Source organism: Choristoneura fumiferana, chromosome 11, assembly GCF_025370935.1.
Source record: "Choristoneura fumiferana chromosome 11, NRCan_CFum_1, whole genome shotgun sequence".
Classification (NCBI taxonomy): Eukaryota; Metazoa; Arthropoda; class Insecta; order Lepidoptera; family Tortricidae; genus Choristoneura; species Choristoneura fumiferana.
Genome location: NC_133482.1, coordinates 1,127,474 through 1,151,546, shown reverse-complemented (window position 1 = coordinate 1,151,546; position 24,073 = coordinate 1,127,474). Strand labels below are relative to the sequence as shown.

Sequence of the window (24,073 nt, the reverse complement as noted above, 5' to 3'; positions counted from 1 at the left end):
AAATGAAGTGTTACTTTTAATACGTAACCTACTTGCTGAAGTCCTCAAATTAAAAAGCTTGAGATGCGGGGTTCCAATTACAGCAGGCAGGCGCTTGTATGATGTATGTATGTCGCAACTCTAATCTGTCACGACTAACCTCGGTCTCCCTAGGTATTTTTATTAAATCAACACTATTACAACTACCTATGTTTGTTCGTTGTCTAGTAGGTACTTACCCTTAAAATAAAATAATCTTGGTTTGCGACTAGATTAATTGGTTAAAATTTACTCTCTTTTTAAGGTTTCGTAGCCAAAATGGCAAAAACGGAACCCTTATAGTTTCGCCATCTCTGTCTGTCTGTCCGTCCGCGGCTTTGCTCAGGGACTATCAATGCTAGAAAGCTGTAATTTTGCACGAATATATATGTAAGCTATGCCGATAAAATGGTAAAATAAAAAAAAAAACAATTTTTTTTATGGTACCTCCCATAAAACGTAAGGCGGGGTGATTTTTTTTTCCTCATCCAACCTTGTAGTGTGGGGTATCGTTGGATAGGTCTTTTAAACCATTAGGGGTTTGCTAAAACGATTTTTCGATTCAGTGATATGTTTGCAAAATATTCTACTATAAAGTGCAAATTTTCATTAAAATCGAGCGTCCCCCCCCCCTCTAAAACCCTCTTAACCGGCGGATGGAATTTTTTTTAAGAGTAAAGAAGCCTAAGGTATAAAATATACCTACTGGAATATTTCGTACAAAATAAGAAATCCTTAGAAAAATATTACTTAATTTTTTCGTAATGGCTACGGAACCCTATTTCGGGCGTGTCAAACACGCTCTTGGCCGATTTTTTAAATTTCATTTAATCACTGACTTTACTCGCAGCGGCTTAGCTTTGACTTCGCGAAATTCTAATGCAAATGTTTAAAAAAATGCATGAGCTGCAGGGCTACTACGAAACTCGGACAGCACACTGTGACACTTATACTAGAGAGGGACGGTACGATACGAACTTCGAGTTTCGGGTTTCGTATTAGCCCTGCAGAGCATTATTGTTTCTTAAAGCCGTTTGAGTATTTTAAGTAAATATTTATGAAATTACTCCATTAAAACTTACACACTTAAGTCATTTCGACTCTTTTTGTGTCGTAATATTTCGGCTGTTACTATATAGTCCAACCACTCGACTCATTCCAAAATAGGCCTGCGGATTTTAATCTTTTGTTTCATCTCCAACGCCTTCCAACCCTTCCATTAGCAATGGTAATCTTCGCTCAGCAAAATCACAAAAAACCATTCGTATTTTACGACCCATGAAACTTGGTTATATAACTCCAAATTACTTAAACGTATAAGGCTATTTAATTGTGCACTCCCCTCCCTTGCCCGCCCACTTCCGGCGCAGGCCCCGCCCCCGTCGTATAAGTAGGTATATTACTGCCTGTGCCGTTGTAATTAATTCGATCCCGGACCAGGGTTGCCAGGCAGAAACTACAGTAAATACATTTTTGTTAAGTTGGCAGAATAATTGTTTTGATAGGATGGTAACTAGGTACCATCCACCAGGGAGACGTGCAGAACTGAGTGGTAGTATTTATTGCGAGGTCCATTTGAATTACTACCACCATCTTGCTATACCGGCCGGTAAGCATCAGTGTTTCCTCTGTGTTACGAAAGAGTGAGACAGCCGGCGAAATTACCAGCAAAAGAGGTATGGTACCTTAGCTCTTTAGGCTGGCAACTTAACGCAATCTTCTTGAGTGGCGTTCGTCCATACCATAGGTGATGGTGATAACTTACCATCAAGTGGTTTCTATCTATGTTTACCGCCCTATGTCGTAAAAAACAATCGATCACCCTTCCGATGAATCTGATTGATCGAAATTGGCACATGCCCGCTCCACTCTGCTCTTGTCGAAGAACATTCTCATCAATTTAGCAATATAAATAGATTATTATTACCGGGAATACCTTATTCAAACTTCACAGTCAATGATTAACACAGCGTCATGGCGACCGTGAGTTTCGTTGAAATGAAATAGTTTATTTTGCTTTAGGGATATTAAAATAGATCTTATAAATAGTGCTAATGTGACATGTCTATAACAGGATAAGTACTTACGCGAAACAAAATAAATCCAAGAAACAAAACAAAATAAAATAAAAGTTGAGGTTTTTATTTATTTCTCTTATCAGGCACCCTTGTACAATGTACAATATTAGTAGAAATTCCATTCTTTGTTGTTGTACAGATCTAATGAATATTGCCATCGTATTTTGCTGGAAAAGTTTGTATTGTATGGTTTAGTGAAGCTAATAGAGACAGCAAGATAAATAATAGAGCTTATTAATACAATGGAAAAATATTATTCACTAGATCTCTACGCCAGGTACGAATTCAGCAGGGCTACTACGAAATTCGAAAACTCTCACTCTCCTATTAATAACTAGTTAAATAATATAAATAAGCGTTGGCGGGACGATACGATACGAACTTCGATTTTCGAATTTCATAGTAGCCCTGTAGATCTTTTCTGAATTCTTTAAGGTAGCAACCCTGCAGTTCCTCGCAGGGGCGCAGGGGTTTCCGGCTGGCGACGCGTGGGGGAGATTGACCTTTCCCGGGTCAGCCTGCTCGCTATCGAATGTCTTTTAGGCAATTTGTTACTTTGAGACCTTAATACATTGCTCTGGGCATCGTGGGTTCTGTCGATGCATAGTTGAGCGGATGTGTAATGCAAACGTTAGAAAATATACGGGCATCTTTGCTGACTATACTATATTGTTACTGCGTTGCTGTTTTAATGTGCAGACTGAATTTTATAATAATCTAACTACGGAAGTTGTTGATATTAGCTTGTAAAAATATTGGTCCTTTTAAGGGTTCCCTGTTCCATAGTTCTAGAATGAAACCTTGTAGTTTTGCCTGTCGGCCCGCCCATGGTTTAGCTTAGAGTCTGCTAGTGCTAAACTCTATAATTATATCGTGACCGTTGCCGGTAGGGGAGACCGATGAGAGTAGTGACAACGAGCTTGCAATAGCGCGCGTTACTTAGTTCAAGTCTCGAACTATCAAACGCTTGCTGTTGCGAGGTCGCTAGCAGTAACTTCCCAAAAATCGACGTTATCACTATTCTCCTTGTTACAACTCTCCTCGGTCTCCCCTACCGTTGAAATTAAACAGCATTATTATAAATATACAAAAAAATACAAAAATATTTATTTGCTTAATGATTCACAAGTTTACAGTATAGTTATGCCCAGCAGACCCCAAACTAGGCTGAGCCTGTATCTTTGGACCCTGGAGTGCAATAAGTGAAACAATACAAAAGAAACAGAGTAAAACCTAATTTAGTCCAGAAAACCTAAATTAGTGATGTATGTAATATATTTACTCCTATAAAATTATATTACTGTTGTATAGTTTTGTTCAGTTCACTCGTTACGTGACACACCAAATATTTTCAAGCACTTGTACTGTGTATACTTACAGGTTGTACTTTTGTAAGCATAACAATAGTAAAGCAACTAATAAGCGATTACAATAAAACATTTGCGTTTTCTCATACACTTTCGTAGCCTTTACAATTTTTTGATATATATTTTAAAAGCACACTTGTTCTACAGGTGTACGAGCTGGAACGAAGGTTCAAGCAGCAGAAGTACCTATCGGCGCCGGAGCGGGAGCACCTGGCCTCGCTCATACACCTTACCCCCACGCAGGTGAGTCCACTAGGAAGAGTAGTAACCCAGAGTAGGCCCCGTTGAAGGCTTCCGCGACCCCATGGGGCTCCATAACGGCAGAGTGGACAAACGTCGCCGATGTGTTTTAAGTGGATATGCTCCCTAAAGTGAGAGAGTCTCACATAGCCTTCCACGGAAAGTAGAAAGTATGCATAAAGCGTCACGTCTCGAAAAAAGGCTCCGTTGAAGGCACTGAAGCTACACCAGAGGAGATACGTAAAAGAACAAGGGTCACCGACACAAGCGAATTAGATCGTTAAAGGCTGTATAGCACAGATGGAGAACAGATGGGCGTTGGGGCCGAAAAGTTCTCGCATGGAGAACATACCGAGCACGTCCGGCAAGCATAGCGAGGACGTCCACCAACGAGATACGCATTAAAGCGGCGTGTTCACGGTGGATGCAGGCCGCTTCCAACCGAAGTAACTGGAGGCATATGGGGGAAGCCTAAGGTCCAACAGTGAACGTCACAGGATAACTGTCTATATGGCAACCCTAACTACCCAGGTCAATCGATATCTGCCGGGGAACTTACCTTGACACAGTTGTTTTCTATAGATCAGAGTGATCGATGCTTTCGTGGTTAAGTTTATCCACTTTTCTTTAAGTTCGATCCACCTGATCGATTGAGATTTGAGTTGACATTATCGATATGCTACATCATTGTTGCTACGTGAACTACTCCGTAGGCCTATTACACGCATTTTTACGTTTAAGTCAAATCACTTAGTTGAAAAACTGTTGTACTAGTAAGCAAGACCAAGAAGTAATTAGAACTCAAACTCAAAATAATTTATTTGCCTTGAAACAATACAAAATACTGAATGCCCTGTAAGGGCACTGCAATAATTATTAAATTAACCTTAAACCTACGAAGCGCATATATGAGTACGTGCTCGTAGCCTTAAACTTAGCTAAAACATAGTCAACATATAGTAAAACACAAGATATTTTGATGATAATTGAAAGTAATGTAATTAAACACATAAGTATGTACCGGGAAACAAAACATGCCATAAATATGTCTATTTAATTAAACCAATATTAAATTTAACTACTGTCTTATCTTTGCTGTGTACGTGACAAAATATTAGCTTATAGCGCCTACTGTACTCAGTCTGGGTGATCTTATCGATCGAGTTTTACCTGAACTACATCCGACGGCATCAAATTGTCTGGACGCGCCTCACAACTCCAAATCCTCATTACCTATCTAAACTAATTAATGGCCCGTCGCTCATTACGACAATGCAGCGCCGTCAGCCCACAATGCAGCATTATGATCCCGATTAGCGGCGCCATTGTGCACTGACGTTTGTTTTGGCGCGAACGACGCGTAAATGGTGTTGACACCCTCAAAATGGAGATTATTCATGGATGTTTGCGGCCCTTTGTCGGGGTTGCCAGCGAGTTTATGAAATTTATATTGACACGGCCGAGATTATCGAGTCTTTGTTATGAAGGATTTGAATTTGGAACGCGAATGTGGGAAAGCGGGGCGCGTGGCGTTGACAGATATTAATAATGGCGCGGACGAGCTGCTGCAAAAATATTCGCCGCTGGAAGCGTGTCGCTCGGCGTTCACATAATGCACGCCGTTCGCACGTACCCGGTTAAAAAACATAGGTAGGTAGGTATTTTATTAAAAAAGTATTTTTCTGATATTTCCAAAAGCTGGCGGGCAATTTAGAGATCTTATACATCTGTACATCAATTAATTTGTACTTACGTGTGTTTTTGTTAAGCTGTGTTGTCATTTTTTTTCTGCACTCTTCTTGTAGGTACCAATATTTTTCTCAGCTATGTTTCTTTTAATTTTGAAGATGGGTCAATCAACTTTTTAACCCACACTAATCTGTCCGCGACATTTTTCAAACAATTGCAGGTTTTTGTAAGTAAACATGTTTTGTTCTGTAATTTTATAGATGGTGTACATGAACACATGCCATCCTACGTAAGTTCAACCTATTAATCCGTGAAATATCTTTTTGGAAGTGCGATTTTTTGGTAACGCCAGAGACAATTTTGTTAACGCAGGAGACGCCCAAAGTGTCGGTAAAATAGTTGATTGGCCCAGATTTGTATGAATTAAAGTTTTTTTTTATTGTTTAAAAGTGAATAGGATAGATAATGCTTGCAAAGTAGATTTAATCCTATTTTCATCATCATAGTTCTGTTATACCTACCTGTGCGAAGCCAGGGTGGGCGATTAGATGTGTACCTATATACATAACTACTAGTTCTACCTACTAACTAACTTCTAATTAGTCCTAGCAGTACTAGTAGTAGTTAGTAGTAACTAGTAGTAACGAACCGTATTCGGTTGGTTATATTATTATTATGTAATGTAATGAACAGATAGGCAGGAAGTGTAGCGATATTAATAGGGATCCGTTTGTCACCCTTCACCCTAAAATAAATGTAAAAGCGCACACTTGAAAAAAAACTTTTAATTTACATTTTTTTTCTACTTACTATGAATCAAACGCAGTGGAAAACTTGTACAGTCGAGTTTATAAACTTGTGAGCAAAAATTTTATCATAAATATCTGAACACGGTTAACAATAGAGCCGTGTTCAGATATTTTTGATCTCGACTGTACATCGGTAGGTACTCGTCGTAATATACTTCTTTCATCGAAATCAATTACACAAATTTCTTTAAAACATCCCATAATATAATAACACTACACCGTCGGTACACTTGTGTCTACTCTGGTGCGTACTTTAATTCGAAGACACCACTCGACACGAAAAAATATCAAACAAGTGATACCCCTCGAGAATCAAAGCGAGCTGGAGGCGCCAGCGGGGCGTGGAACGAGGCCCTAACGAGCCAACCGCACGAATAACAAACGGAAGTTGTAGAGGAGCCGCCGCAGGCACCCTGGCCGAAGGGATCGCTCAGGGATGTATCATGTGCCTGCTCGGTTTCTGTACGCGTGACAGCGTTTACTATCGTAACAAGTAATAGAAAAACAGCCAGTAACTTAATATGTAGGTGATATACACTTTGGTATCTACAGAATATAATAGAATACTTTACTTTACATACTTTTTAAGATCTTCATACAACATTTAACGCAATAGGTAAAGAGTTTCAGTGAAATATTTATTTGCGTAAAATAAGTAGGTACATCGGTGTTCATAGGTGGTATGTGACAAGTTACTTATTCTGCTATTTGTTCTATATAATACGAACATGCTAATATCTCGATTATTATTGAAAAATGTCTTGATAGAGGAATTTCCTTACAGTATAGTAACATGTTTGAGTAAGGAGCTGAATAAGCCATATTATGACAGTTTGCAGGTGGTAGGACCTTGTGCAAGGTCCGCCCGGATTGCTACCACCATCTTGCTCGCTAAGCTGCCGTGAAGCAGCAGTGCTTGCACTGTTGTGTTTTGGCGTGGAGAGTAAGACAGCCGGTGAAATTACTGGCACTTGAGGTATCCCATCTTAGGCCTTTAGGTTGGCAACGCATATGCAATCCCCCTGGTGTTGCGAGTGTCTATGGGCAGTGGTGATCTCTTACCATCAGGAGACCCACTTGCTCGTTTGCCATCCAGTCGAATAAAAAAAAAAAAAGTAAATCTGGTGTTACATGTCAACGATAGACAGCGTAAAGTTGCAGTATTGGTACAATCTCCCATAACAGTTTACTAGTGGAATTTATTTATAAACAAACAAATAATATATACAATAATTAACGGAAATAAATAAAAAAAGAACTAAAACTAACTTACTCTAATCCTAAAAATCTATATTTACAAATGTCGCTGCTATTGGGCCTGCTAGGGTGCCAATAAGGCTGGCTGCGTTTCCTCGTTGTATGGCAATGCCAATACGTTGACCGAGGAAAGAGCCAGCCCTATGGTCACCAGTGGAACGGCAAGCTTCTTTTTTAAGAATTTACATAGTTTTTTTCTTCGGGACCCCACGGACCAAGCGTTTCAACAGCAAACGCCGCAAATATAAAATTGTTTGCCAGATTCTCATATTTACGGCATTCTGCTGTTTCGGCCGTTGCAGCCGCCGCACCAGCCTTCAATGATGTCTTAGCTAGATGAGACGGCGCCAATGTGTCCACACATGTGGCGTCCCAAATAAGCGGCCGTCCCATTTGCCAAGGAACAAGCGTTTACTAGTTTTTTTTTTTTTTGGATGGACTGTTGCTGTTAGCCTCAGACGGCTTTTACAGCTTACCGGAGAGAGGGCGAGAATCAGATGGGCTGCTCGGCAAGTGGTTTACTTAGCACCAAAGGGTGCTCCTATTGAGCCGACCTCGACTTTGGACGCTAAGGGAGAAGTTGCAAGCAATCGGATTTTTATGCTACGTCGTTTCGGAAGGACTACGTTTTTCTCGACTGAGAAGAAACGACAAGAAACTCAGTCGGGTAGGTCTGATAGGAGAAAACCTACCGGGACATGCCGGTATCGTTGAAATAGGGGTCGCCACGTTGGTGTTCTGTGGGGGACGGCGTCGTCGCCTCCTCCGGAGGGGCGGTGCGTGAGTTAGAAAGCTAGTGTCGCTCTGATGTTCTGGCATCTACTATCTATGTCGGATCAAGCTTGGTTAGTGATCGGTGATATCGTCGTCGGGGCGTTTACAGTTGTTGTTATTATTTAGGCTCTGGTAAATTTAGTTTTTCCAATGAGATTCCGTGGCCAAAATAGTTTAAGAACAAGCTAGCCAGCTGGAGTGGCAAAGCAGCTACGGAACGCTAAACACAATAGTCAGTGTCCATGTCGCATCCCGTTGCCCTAGGCTGTATCGGTTGTATCGGAGGCGGGTAATTGAATCCAGGGGTGATTATGTTGTCTGGCCCGGGCAGCGGCAGCGGCCGCCACTTGAGCCGCCATGTGCTCAGATCATGTGTCAAGTGATTGGATTATGACTAATTAGCGATCATGTCCCAAAAAGAGTGACAAGATTACAAGTGGGTAAATACAATTTTTTAGAATTAGGACTTTTGAGGGGATTTTAAAAGCTTCTGTTACCACTTTAGAAGTTTAGAGAAGCTAGTTTCGTGTATAATAGCGTTTATCCTTAGGTATAGTGACCGACCGAACACTCGGTTTCGGTTTCGGGGACTTTCGGCATGAAATAAAGCTAGACCCAATAGCGAAACTACGTAGGTTCGTGGGCTTTCTGGTTTAATCTGCTAATATTTAGTGGCTACGTAAGTAGTTATTCCACATCAAATACTATAATAGATTAGATACCTACTTCCTTTTTTTGAGCTACCAAACTATAAAATACTTAATTTAAAAAATCACTTATGTGATCATAAATGCATAAGTAATAGCAAAAGCTAAAAGGAACGCGAGTAAGTATAAAATATACACTAAAATTGCACATAAATCAAGTTCTTTTTTAGTTTTATTTTGGTTTGGGCTGAAACTGAAAAACAAGTCTAAATTCGTTTTGAGATTCGCTTTGAATTATTGCAAATAATAATTTCGGTTGGACACTACCTACTGCTATATATATAGCCGTGGTGGCCTAGTGGTTTGACCTATCGCCTCTCAAGCAGAGGGTCGTGGGTTCAAACCCCGGCTCGCACCTCTGCATGAGTTTTCGAAATTGCCTCACGTGCGGAATTACATTTGAAATTTACCACGAGCTTTACCGTGAGGAAACCTGCACAAACCTGCGAAGTAATTCAATGGTGTGTGTGAAGTTCCCAATCCGCATTGGGCCCGCGTGGGAACTACGGCCCAAGCCCTCTCATTCTGAGAGGCGGACTGTGCCCAGCAGTGGGACGATGTTAATATTTCTTAGAACTATAATATTGCTTTAAAAAGCTCTGTTTTATTTCCCATACGTATGAAGAAGCATTCCATATCCTTTCTCACTGCTTGCACAAAACAAAGCAGCGCTTAGAAATCGAAAAGCAGTTTGAGCGAGATGCACTCAGTATAGGTATGCAATATGCATGCCAAACAGCATGGCCGCCGGGATTTCCAGATATGAATACTGTAATCTACCTATCTGACAACCTTTTATGTATCGCTTCGTTTTTTTGTTTACTTAATATATAGCCGGCCTGTACGCGTACAGGATAGTAATTCAGATACAAACCTAGTATAATCGTATCTCGGTATAACTAATAAATAGGTACCGTAAGTACGTGTGGGTTTCTTTGAGAGTATTTTCCTGCTGGCTATGATGAAAAATGTTTCAAGGAAAGCATAATTTACGGCAATTTACGGCAGTAATTGATCCTCGAAACAAAGAAATTCATCCTTCTATTTCATTTTGTAGGTATATTTCGTAAATAATTTGCGTTGCGTTGAAGAATTATCCAAAACTTTTCCTTGACGACTGTGCGAGTGTTTTGAGTTAATATTTCGTTAAATCGAACCTTTAAGCCCTATCTCATTATTGTTGATATTTACAAATCGCTTACTTGGTTTATAAATAACTATGAACTAAAAGAATTTCCCCCGCGACCTTACAGCCTCGCAGCCGCGAGCTTGCAGAGGTAAGGTCGCGGGTGAGCAAGGAAATTCTTTTAGTTCATTGATATGGACTCCGCAAAGTAACGCCTGATTCAATAAATTATTTATAAATAACAAGCCGTTAGACTCCGTCCGCGCAGATTTCGTTTATCGCTATCCGGCCGGAACTATGCAATTTTCCGGGATAAAAACTATGCTATGTCCTTCTCCGGGACTCAAACTATCTGTATACCAAATTTCATCTAAAACGGTTCAAAGGTTTGAACGCAATGAAGTAACAAACAAACAGATTTACAAACTTTTGCGTTTAGGTATAATACTAGCCGTTACCCACGACTCCGCCCGCGTAGAATTCGGTTATCCCGCGAGAACTATGCAATTATCCCGGATAAAACTATCCTATTTCCTTCCCCGAGATTCAAACTATCTGTATACCGAATTTCATCTAAATCGGTTAAGCGGTTTAGATGTGATGAAGTCCAAACAAAGAAACAAACAAACAGACTTACAAACTTTCGCATTTATAATATTATTGGGATATTGGGATAATTCGCAGACCTAACGTGATGACATAAACAGAAATGTACAGGTACCATCAGCCAATGAGGGCTATCGCGTATAAATTCGCCGCTAGAGGCGCTAGTGTAGCTTGAGGTCTCCGAAATGTCAAATCGCATAGTTTTTGGGTGAGCTACGTCAGTTTATTTATAATTAGAATAATTTTGTGAATATTTTGCATTACCTGAAATTAATTATGGCAATTATGCCTTACGGGGCAATGAATGTCTGTGTTTTGAGACAGTTTTGTCTTTCGAAAACTTTTGTCCTCCCTTGGTTGCTCGATATTTTTATGGTACGGTGTTAAGGTGTATTAAATATGATTTTAATCTAAACTTTGTTTTCACGCCCGCAATAACAAACTTTGAAAGCCACACTTAAAAACCTCACGCAACAGTGGCAAAAAACGATAGCCCTCATTATGTTCGACTTTAGCGACATATTCATTTGATAGGAACTTGTTTAAAAATTGGTAGACCACTTATTTAGCTGATGGTACCTCACATGAATAGATACCTAATTAAGCAAATCGAAATAATATTCTGTTAGATTAGGTAAGTCTAGAAACCTTTTGTGTCAGGGAGCCTTTTTCATTCAATTGACTTGAGTACGTTGCAAAATAGGATGTCTTAAAATTGTACTGATTAGCAATTAATTAACATATTTTATTACCAGCTTTTATTTAGTTTCACCTGTCCCGTTGTCTGTTTGTCTGTATCAAAATCTTGCAAGTTAAATTCGACCAACTTTCAGTAGTTGGATTGACTTGAAATTTGATGTACTTACTTATGTAGATTAACAATACAATAATCAATAATAATGACAATACAACATCCTGATAGTCCGTCCAGGATCGTCTCCGCAGGTCGGAACTCTTCAACGGTTAATGGCATCGACTTGAAATTTGGTATGCAAATATAGTTTGGGTGACAATACAAGTGCAGTCAACAAAAAGTACAGTCAGCAAAAAAAGCTTGTATGAAAATATATTTTTTACCAAAAACTTATTTAATATGATTTCACTTTTAAACTCTGCCTGTCCGGCCAGCGCCTGCCATCGGGGTTATTTGACGTTTCGCGCAAACAGAGGGCTCGCGTTTCGTTATTTAACGTAAGTAAATTTCGATGTTCGCGACGCGCCGCCACTGTTGATACTACGCTTCCATTTTTAAAATGCTATTTGCTCCTTTGATTTCTTTTTAATAAGACTAATGGATACTGGCCAGTGCGTGAAGAAGTTTTCTATGTCCAATAATAATATCCATTGAAATGCGAGTCTTCTCTAATAAAAAATCTGGACTTGATGGTAATAAATGACCATATTTTGCTTGTTAATTATGATTGAGTGGCCACGTATTCCAATAATATTTCCTATTCAAAACAACATCCGGGTTATTATACCGCTGTAAAAAGGGTACTTCCGGTTCGTCACAATTTTCACATCATATCCAAACTTCATGCCAATGAACTCCGTGCGAGCGACAAAAAACAAAGCCAAGTATGGAAGCATCTCCCCATTGTCTATGGTCACGAGCTGTCAACGGATGCAGCATGCGGGCGTCTGATGGAGGCAATGAGATAATGCCGCTTGACGGCTGGCGGATGCTAAGTAGATGGTAATGCGAAATTATGTCAGTTATAATATAATTCGTTTGAGCAACCTGCTGCAATGCTGCTTGTCACCTAAGAGATTGTTAGTTTGATCCGAGGGGGCACGGATGTGCCTTTGTTTCTGAATTGTTGTAAACTGGCATCAAATTAGATAGGCAGAAAATGTGTACAAGTATGTACTTGCCGTTTCAACTTTTATATGGTACATTAATAGATAAAAACACGAGAAAAATGCTTTATTTTAAATGTTTTTATTATATGTATTATATATAATACATAGAACTTAATAATCGTGTCATACCTAAGTAATCAAACTTCCATGGATTTTCTTAATATATTACTTTGTATAACGCTCAAAAAATCCTTATAATGTATTTATAAATATATTTAAATCTAAATGTATTTAAGCAACTAATTGAGATTAAAGTAACCACAAATCCCGTGGGCTCCCAACAACCCCATAATTTTCCAATAATTCCACTTAACTTTTTTCTGAACGCTAATCTCCGTGCGATCTCAATAGAAATCAAAGGCTGGCCGCAATGAAATCATCTGCCTTATTTCTTTGATAAAAAGTAAAAATTGTTTATGGTATCATTGTGCGGATACGGGCCCTATTCAGTACGGCCAACATGTCAAAACAAATTCGGTAGGAGGACTTGATTTGTAGCTGTGGTTGTGTAATAACCGCGAAAAAATTGCTTAATATCACCGCGGGTTTGCCTCAACTCTGTTGTAATGTAATGGTGAGTAATTCGTAAGAGATTATATTTTGGTGAATGGAATGGTTTTTGTGGATTAGGGATGGCGGAGACCTAATGCACCTGACGACGCATTGTGACGCAGGTATTCATGTTTTTTTTCGACCGGAATCTGTAAGTGCATTAGTTCGCAGTGTTTGGGTAGGATGATTGATGGCGATTTGTTCAATTTTTTTTTTATTTAAATTAATCTAGATACGCATTGGATAAAAAAATCCAAGGAATCTAACTTAAAAGAATAAGCTACCGAATAAAACTTATGACGAATATATACTTAGGACGAACTAACGAATGATACTAACTTAGTGTAGATAGGTAGGTACTAGACATAATAGAAAAATGCAGGCTTTCGAGTCAAATTGTTCAACAGTAAATCTACTAATGTATTTATGATAGTAATCCAGTTAAATAGGAAAATATTAGAAGGTAGAGCTGAAAACTCTGTAAACGGAAATATCTTTCGAATTCTGCTCCTTTAATTGTTTATCCAAAGTTCCAAACCAATATTAAAACAAGAAGTCCGCTTCCCACACAGAAACAATATTAAACAGTAATAATACAAAGCTACGTCGCTCAAAATTAATCCGAACTTTATAGAGACTTAAATCGGGGAATATTAAATAAATATTAATTGTGTGGATTGCTGAGTAAATGTTTGGGGAAAATTTCACGGTCGGTGCGGAGGGGCGGTTCTTGTTCTGATACTGTAGCTCTATCTATCCACATTATATAAAATTAGATAAGTATTAAACTAAATGTATTATTGAAATAAGTAACTAGGCAGCAAAACTTACACTTTTTATTAAACTTACATTTGGCAACACCAGAACAATTTGTTAAAAAGATGCACCATTTTTAAAACACTCTACCTTATCAGCGCGTTTTAAAAGTAAGCTTCTTAAAAACTATCCAGGACGCCCAAGGACACTCAAAAAGCAGGACATAGCATAATTGATTATGTCATGGACAAGGATGTTTGAAAATGATTCCGATCCACATTGGCGATCCCTTACTTCAAACAGCGAATCTACTTTGTTAAAAATGAAGTTGTGTTAAATACTTGAAATGTAAGTAAATCATGACATAAATAACGTAGTTGATCTGTTTAAAAAAAAAGTACGTACCTATAAGAGTTTTTGCCGGGCTCTTCTCAATAGTGAGGTTTTTCCGAACCGGTGGTAGATTTTTTGATATTCATATGTGCTTTTTATAGCCTAATTTGATTAAAGATATTTTCGTTATGACTTTGCCCCTTTGGAAAATAGGACGGATAACAATAACTACACTATTCCTACAAACTGCTTCTCTTACACGTAACGTATCGACATTTCTGCATCACCTGTAATAACAGCTATTCACCAAACACCCATGGACCATTTGTAGCGAAAAGCGTCACATTTACTCATTACACGACACTCTACAATTAGTCAAGCGCGCACACCTTAAACCATCTTAAATATAAGGTGTAAAATGTCCCGGCGTTGATGTAAAAGGCTTGGTAAAGTTTCCATTTTTTGCCCCGTCTGCGTGATATTTTGATAAGTACTAAATAAATGAGCGCATTGATCGGCTGTCGGCAGTGTTTGCTCAGTTCTGATTGAATACAATCCCGGTATAATAAGACGGCCATTGTTGGTCGCGGCTGACAAATCGCTGGTGACATGCTGACACACACACGTCTGATGGTATTTCTAAAGCTTGCGGGTCCGTTGGTTGACATTCAAAAGCAGACAGCTATTTTTTAAAGATTTTTTTACGTCTAACATATTCACGAGTTCTAATTTTCAAATGCGGTATTCTTGTGTAGTGCACTCTAGCTTTCCATTTTGGAAATGGAAGCCAAAGTTTTAAATTAAGAGCTATATAAGTTTTGTCCATGGCACTTCTGCCATTGAAATTCAATCCCTCGTGTCAGGATTTCAAACAAGGAAATAGTTAAAATAAACTACACCTCTGAGTTTGTGAATATGGTGGAAAAACATAAACATTACAATAAAACAATAAACTATCGATGTCTATAATGTGTCTGTTTAATACAAGACGTCCTTAACAACCCAGAGACGCATTCTGAAGGGCCCGCGAGATTGAAATAATTATTCGGAGCAAAACGTAGAATCATCGCGTCGACGCTGCAGCAAATGAAGAGCTAAACAAACACGAGGGCATCTTTATTTATCATAATTATGGCCGAATGTTGCCAGTCATCGTTCGCAGGAACCGAACACCTACGAACGAAATCCTACCACGATGTTTGTCCACTACAGTACGACCAACGCACCTAAATGTAAACCTTATTCGGTCTCTAGTAGGTGAAATTTCAAACATCCAACGATACCGTATTTTCTCCACATTGGCGCCAAAATTGACTCGTATTGTCAAGTTGACAGCGGTCTGGGTGGCGCGCATTTGATTTTAATGAAGGGAAAATTATGTCGAAGCCTTTTTATCATCTCTAAACTCTACTTGTTATTAGAAAAAGTTAAATACGGCTCTACCTGCTGAAATAGAAGGGAAAAGCACGGGCGGTCTGTTGGCCGAGCGCGTTAAGTCAAAGCACACGGGCATTAGAAAAACAACATGGTCGGTAGCCAAGTGGGTGTAGCGTTAAAAGCCCTTCGACACACCCGAAATGTCGCATCACTCGACGAGACACAGTCGTTTAGAAGTAAAACAAATAAGTGAATAGCGTTCTCTGCGGAGACGGAGTGCGTGCTCGCGACACTGGGCATTATGCACAAGGAGATTGAAAGAAAAAGCGCGACACGAGAGCGTCCAAGCCCCGCGGAGAGCAATAAGCGACGCGGCGACGGCTCCCGTTCATTAACTCTCACCTCCTCCATAAATAAACTAGCGAGCGTTCCTGAACAGCGAACAAAGCGCGACGCAGCTTGGCTGCAACTCTAGCAAACACGAAAAAATAACAAATACCACTTCCGATAAGTCCTCGAGCACTCTGGACGCTAGTAGCCATGTAACGAGTGCAGTTTGTTGTTATAACGGATCTCACACGACTATCGAGTCCATAGACAAAATGGCGGGCATTTATGCACGAACAAGCGTTTTCATAACGGAACGGGCGCGAGAAACTCGACTCCGGGAGGGGCACACATCCATTTCAAAGAATAAACACGGAGGAAACGCTCTCGATGTATAAATAATAAATAAAGAGTATATTTTGCTGCGTTGAGCGTGCGTAGACAAAGGCTGCCCGCTCGGCGCAAACATGGTATGAGCCGTGTTTATTCTTTCGTCATTAAGGTGGAGTGTTGACGGCGTAGCATGCTCTGGCGCTAATTTCAGGGGCGCGGAAGGGTAGCGGCTAAGCGGCGTCTTGCGATTCGGGGTATCGATTTCTTTACTTATATACTTAGGCGCCGACTGTGTAGAAGGAGATAATTATCCTTAATTACAGCATAAGTCACAGTGAAAGTTGAATAGGACACAACAACTGCAATAGCAATCTTCGGTCTAACTTAATGTGCGTAAACATTATTGGAACAAGCTTGCGTTAAGTGTATTAAGTTAGTAACTTAAATAAATAAATAAAACAAAGCCTTTATTTGACCAAGCTACAATAAGCTTTAATTTTCAATCTTTGCAAAGTTACTTACTTACTAGTTGCTATGTATACATACTTAAATTTCACTTTCTTTTAATACTAAATGACTTAATTTCTAGTTATCTTATGAAAATGCATTAAGCTAGGTCCCCAGTTGGGTAAAGGCAAGTAGTAACTTACCTACTTAAAAAATATTTGCATGTTTCGGAACATATCTACCTAAACCTTCCTAACCAGTGGTAGGTATTCAATTCATTGATGTAGTTGATAATTTAGATAAAATTGCTAATTAGCAAATCTTTATGAAACATCTTTTTGTCCACGATGTTGTCCTGGAGAAAGCACCTACCTAAGAAGTACTGCTTCTTTTCTTGAAGGTTAATTACGAGCGTGTGGACAACCATTCGTTAGTTCCCGGACGCTATTCATAGACAAGTAGTGTTTGCGGGGCATTGCTGGGGAGTGTTGCCAGCTTACTTACAAACGCGTTGAGGCAGGGTGATTTTTAAGTACTGTTTCAATGGCTCGCCGGAATATGGAAAACAGTGGCAGTTTTCTTCGTTTTTAGTGATCATGAGAAGAGAAGAGAAGGTTCTATTAGTTTCTCGTGAGCGATTGTGACCGGAAAGTGAACAGGAACAGAACAAATCTAATACCTTTAAACGAGCAATTCTTGTAAAAAAAAAATGTTGTATAAATCTCGAGAACCGAAAACTAGAAAAATCTCCTAGTAGTCTCGGAAACGGCTCAAACGATTTCGATGAAATTTGGTATGTTTGGGTTTTCGGAGATGACAAATCGATCTAGCTTGGTATTTTCTCTGGGAAAACGCTTATTATCGAGTTTTAGCCCGAGCAAAGCTCGGTCGCCCAGGTACTAAAGGTATTATTAGTTGAATTTTATTAATGGAAGTGTTTTGTTTCAGGTTAAAATTTGGTTTCAAAACCACCGCTACAAATGTAAGCGGCAAGCCAAGGAGAAGGCTATGGCGGAACAGAATCAACATAACCAGGTAATAAACAAAACAATCCCCAATATTACTAATTACACAATCCCCAATATTACTTACCTATCATATCAAGATTATGACAAGTAGAAGGTATCTAATACCTAAGGTCGAGCAATTTTATAATTCGGGGATCTCGGAAACGGTCCCAACGTATTCGATGAAATTTGGTATGTGCGGTTTTCGGGGATGACAAATCGATCTACTCGCAGCTAGGCCTTATTTCTGGGAAAACGCTTATCACGAGTTACCTATAGCCCGAGCAAAGCTTGGGCTTACTACCTAGTAAGCTTATAAATAAAATGAGAAATTGAGGTTTTTGATGATCTTGTTGTTTTGAGCGGTGAGGTGACTAAATTGACTTAAGGTATATTTTTAACTTATAAGAAATGGATACTACTTAGACGGTTAACTGCAATTGCAAACATGCAAGGAAACCCAACACACACAATTAAGGTACCTACATTATATTTCCTCTGTTTTTGCTTAGTACTTCTTTGTTGTTCGACAGAAGTAGGTTGGGTACCTGAGAAACGACGTTTTGATTTGTTTTAAATTACGACCTCCTTTTCTGCCTTAAGCTATTCAACCGCCATTCACTAACGCGTTCGTATTAAAACGCCATTTCAATAACGTTAATGAATAATGAATATTAAACAAGTCAACGATAAAAATCATCGCTGACGCGGCCCCTGCCCCGTGTCCCGGCTTCCCCTGTGTCCCCTGTTTGCGAAGGCGATAGACTAGACTTTGCCCACTTGATAGCAATCTCCCGCGGAGCCGGGAAACAAAATACGGGGCCCGCACCGGCGAATCTGGCAACCCCAACAATCACAATTAAATCCGACCGGGTTGCCAGCTTGGGAATATTTTTTATTGTACTCAAAATCACCGGTGGAAGTGCAGTCGGTTGCTGCACTGTTCCTTTGGTTTCATTTGAGTTTTGAATCGAATCTAACCTAACATCCTAACCACGGATGTGGTGTGGGTCATATAAAACTACGCAAATCTGCTAATACGATTTATTTATTTTATTTTATTTGGGACATCAACAGCAATACAGTACATTATTCATTATAATAGGACTCTAAACACAAAGCCAATAAATAACTAATGAGATTTCTCATAATGTTTCTAGGACTAAACAATTCGAAACTTTTTTGTACCCTGTGTAAATTCAAAAATAATAAAGTGAAGTATTGAAGTAAATATATGAATATTGAAACGAATATTGAAGTAAAGAAAGGGCAAAATAAGTAGACGGTTTACCTTGGGTTTTGTTTTATATATATATGTATAATTGTTTCACTTGGTATAAAAGATACAAAGAGTATATATTGTTCTCTTTTGAACTTGATTGAATAACTTAACGCCGGACGTTAAAAATAAATTGCTTAAATTGGTAACATTTGACGAGCGAATTTGCTCTTAAATGAAATTGGACTTTAGACAGGCACACGTATGGCACCAATAAGGGTAACTGTTTAATAACTAAGGCGCAAGGCAGTAGTGGGTGTGCCGCGTGTTGCCAGGTTATTGCCTCAATTTGCCGCGCGTTTGTTCGTGCCCCGAACGGCGTAATGACTCTTCACTCCACCCGGCGTGTTTTTCATCGATTCGGACTTTCGGTACAGCGATGTCGTTTTTGCAATGGGCAAAAAGTATTAAGAGTTAAAGTAACTAGCTTCGTTAATATTTAATTAATTGAATTACGAAGTCCATTTATAGACAGGTTATGAGAGCAGCTAAAGCAAGGTCTAAAAAGTAATAAATATAAATTATTTATTATTATTATTACAGTAAGGTGCATGAGTCACTAAGGTCACAGTCACATGAGTATGCCCGACATTATTTTGAAGTTCAAAACATGTCGGGCATACTCGTACTTCAAAATTTTAACGTTATGATTATGAAGATGAGGACTATTAGTTATTCTGTAGATGAGGTGAGGTTATTTTGATAATGTCTTGTATTCTCATAACCATAGAGGCTGGCGATATTTCACCTAACGGATTGACATCACAACCGTGGGAATACCGCCAGTCTTGGGCACTCTTAACCTACGCAGCGAAAAGACGAAAAGACTTAGAAGAGTGTCATAATAGAATTACATAATATTATTCCGAATATTATGTTTAGTTAGATAAATACTACTACTTAAGTATCTATCTAGTTACTTTTACCGAGTGAACTTACTTTTCTAAGAAAATATTTGGATGCTGATAATTGCTTGCACAATACGACCAATAAAATATATCAGTGAGTTCAACCCTAGGATTCCTATGACTGCTGGCCACGTATCACGGATTACCACAAATTTCAGCTTTACCTTGTTAATTCTAACCAACAACCTTGTTCCACAGTCATCATCGTCTCCCCGGAGAGTGGCCGTGCCGGTCTTAGTAAAGGACGGCAAGCCTTGCGGGTCGGGAGAGTCGTCGTCGCCGGCGCACTGCGCCACGCCGACGTCCGGCTACGCGCAGCCCAGCCAGGCGGCGTGCTCCAACCCGCTGGCGTCCTACCGGCAACCCGCGTACCAGCAGCAGTGCTCAGGATACCTCCCTCTCCAGGGACGGGCCTGGTAGAAGTTCCCCCAGCTTTATCACGAGACCATGTTCAAGGAGGAGATGTATTTTGATTAGTGAGATGGGACGCGTGGTTTGGACTGTTAGATTCAGTAGCCTATTTCAAGTTGTTGAATGGTTTAGATTAGAATTGCGTTTGATTTGTATCTCGAAGCTTTGAACTCTTCGCATGGTGGTGACTCGTGCGAAGAGTTTGGAAGTTAGGGATGTGATGCGCTTAGTTTCGTGGAAAATTGACAATAGTAAAATTTTGACATTAATTTAGAAAATGTTGCAAGTTAAGTAATTTTCTACTAATTTGGTAGTTTTTGACATTCCGTTTAATCCAAATCACGGTAAAAACAACGTTTCCCCCTAGAACATTGTCTCTGATGAGGCCGGCGGAACGGTCTGCCGCAAGACAGTGACTTTTAGTGAACAGTGAAGTGCGGTGACAATGGTTATTTCTTACTCGGGCGGAGGGTATGTACATAGTTAGAAGTAATTAAGCGCAATTAAGGATTTGACTCGATTTCTTTGTGATATACTTGTAACTTTCTTTTAGTAAACAGATCGTTTTCTGTGTTTTGAATTTGAATATAGTGAAGTGTTTTAGTTAATTTTGGACTTATACTCAATACAATTTTTAAATTAACTTCCAGTTCAATCTACTTGATAACTATTTTATTTATTGCTATACTTACGCCATGTATTATAAACGACAGATATGTTTAAACTAAATTATGTAACTCATACCTCAACCCTTAACTTGTCTAAAATCAGTGATGAAAACTGCCCAGTACATTACGTTACAATTTTCGACCCGGTAGCAAAGAAGCTTTGCAATATTAAATCTACATCAATACAACTCCGAAAACAAATAAGAGAATTAATATTTTGAAGCAAACTGTAATGTTCTCTTTCAAAATATTTTAAAAACGCACCTAATTGTACCAGCTGCTCCTTTGCGTTATACCTAATAATAATAAAAAAGCCCGTAGTCACAAGTACACAAGTATTTAGGTAGTAATTTTACCGATACACACAAGGTGTTATGTTAATTAAATAACTGAAAACCAGAAACTAGTTTGCTCAGAATCGAGAGTAGCATCGATTACAGTATTTTTTTAAATTAGGTCGTGTTTGTGTTTTTAAATCCTTTTTTTATTGTGCCTAGTCTAAAAATTAGGAACGCTCCAATTAAATGTTTTAGCGAGGTTGCTCCGTTTTGCTGTCCGTTTTATTTTCTTCTAAAAACGTTGAAGCGCAACTGGCAAATGCAAATTATAAGTGTAGAATTAGAAATCAAGTAGGCTACTGACTTAGCAAAACGCACGAATATTTTTTGAAATACAATTCTTTATTGAACACCAACACATAGTAAGCAGTACAGAAAACACTATATAGAGATTTTCCAAGGTAAGCAATAGGAGGCCTTATCTTTTCAGAGCGGAACTTTACAACAGACAGAAGTAAGGAATAAATTTTAGCAAGTGCAGGTGTAATAATGAAAGTATTCGAAAATAATTGCAATCAACTAACCTAAAATGAAATAATATGTTTGTGGTATTTGAGGTTTTCAGTTATTTAATTAGCAGCTTGTATAAATATCGAAATTAGCTCCTGACCGTACCTACCTACTATTAGCAAGCAGCTGGAAAAAAATGAGAAGTTTTATTTTAAACAAGGCTTAAAATAGTAACCAAATAAGTACACGTACCTACAGGATTATTTATACTTACTTACGGAATACTTCTTTTACATTACGTAGAGTTGAATCTAAATTCAGCCGAAAATATTGCCAGACAAGAAAAAATTAATAGGTCTTGGTAAATATTGATTAAATGTTATCATGTAATTCAGGGTAAAATAGTAAAGAGTAGAAAATGGATTAATGAGGAACTGGAACTATCATGCAAATTTGTCGCCATTCATTCAAGAACTTGTCGTCAAAATAAATAAATAAATAAAATAACTTATTTCAGACTTAAAGAATCCATATTATGTAAATAAAAGACCGAAAATCATGCCATAGTTACGTACAAATTTAATAATTACATTTATGTATTAACATGAGTACCTACCTATACAAGTTGTTTTATTTACATTTTGTGTAAATTTAATAATTAGTATCATTTTAAAGCACAGATTAATAATGTTTTGTAACGACTAACCGCTGGTGGCCAGAATATTTTTTTTTACCAAATGAAATGAAATAATTTATTTTGCTTTAGACATGGTAATTAGTGGTTTTATAAATGTGTTAAGATGCAGTGACACGTCTAACCAAAAACATTGGCATGCAAATATTAACTTATTAAAAAAATTAATGGCGATAAGATCCGCACAGATTGAACTGTGTTAAACGTTTGCTTATACACCGACATTATTGTGCAAACCAGTTCATATAATTTTTGACTCGATTTTAGCTGTTTCTTGAAACGTGGATTTCGGTTAAATATACATACTTAAATCTAGCAACGTTATCAATTTGTTCAAAAGGCCTTATATAGCACAGCATTTCAGTTCAATCATTCTAAATTCATTACAGTACAAAAATACTCTAGTAAGAAATATTGGCAACCGTATAAAACGGTCACAAGCAATAGTAGTATAAGTTTTGTTGGGCGTATTACGCTTACCTTAATTTTTCATTATTTAAAAAAATGAACTTGTAATATTTTTACAAGTAAAATTCAATGTAAATAACTGATATTGTGCCAGTAAATCGTTGTGTGAATAGTAATACAGTCGGTGTTCGTGTGTGTAGATATAAATTAAAACTGTACATATAGAGCGTTATTGTGTTATGTAGGGACCTAATTCTGTCACGGGAACGAAGACCAGTTTCGAAAGGACTACATCCTTTTTTAAGGAAGGTTGGCGTCAGCAAAATTTCTTTTTAACAAAGATGCTTGCCAATTTTTGAATAAATATAATGTACCTAATCATCAAACCGATTTCTAATCTTAATTATCTACATAAAAACTGGTCCAAGTTTCTCAACAACGAATAGTTTGTGCCAATTCGATTAATAATGTTAACTACTTATTTCCTGTAATTTCTTCAATCAACTCTGCCCTTTGTTTTGGTCAAACGGAAACATAGGAATGAAAATCATTATTCATGAATAAATGATCCAGAGTTATTAGCCTTTTGTTGTACTTAAACATAATTTCTGCTAGCATTTTATAGAAACTTTAAATTGCCATCGCATTGTAGAAAGGATAACATTTAGAAAGAAATTGACTAAGGGTGCTGGCAACACTGCTGGACGATTCATAGCAATAAGTCCTTATTGTAATGTAGATTACGCCTCACTTGTAACAATCGAAGGAAATTGTAATTTATATTTCCCGAATTAATTTATATGTTCTGGACTAGATCGATGTAATTATGTAGGCATAGGGGAAGTTATTATAAAGATAATTATAAATAATAGTATTGATAACGAGAAGGAATTTGTAACTATAATGTGAAAATGGAAGTGTAATGAATTTCAATTTATAAAATTAATAAAAATTAACGAGTTTTACTTTTGTCTTTTAATCACGCCAAACCCAACATGAAGCAAAATAAACAAACACTGACTTTATGAGCTAAAAATAGACACCAATCACTCGATACACATTTCCTTCCTTTCCCACCCGCTTGTTCGTAAGCTCATTTTATTGTCTTCAATATTCCCAGATTACCGGGTAATCTCTCATAACACGTAACAGTTTATTCCGCATGGCAACCCCGACTTTGTTGAACGTCAGTCATGGCCCGCCAAAACGAAATAATAACATGGCGGAGCGAGCGACGAAATAACCTAACAT

General features: G+C 38.3%; 1 protein-coding gene across 1 annotated transcript in view; it reads left to right on the top strand.

The window, feature by feature from the left end:
- Positions 1 to 23,787, top strand: part of LOC141432447 (homeobox protein Nkx-2.1-like) — a gene marked incomplete in the record, with an annotated part of 55,028 nt that extends 31,241 nt beyond the window's left edge. Inside the window, 3 exon segments of the mRNA XM_074094015.1 lie at positions 3,611 to 3,706; positions 17,608 to 17,694; positions 20,052 to 23,787. Coding sequence (XP_073950116.1) covers positions 3,611 to 3,706; positions 17,608 to 17,694; positions 20,052 to 20,273 — 405 coding nt within the window.
- Positions 23,788 to 24,073: the final 286 nt, after the last annotated feature.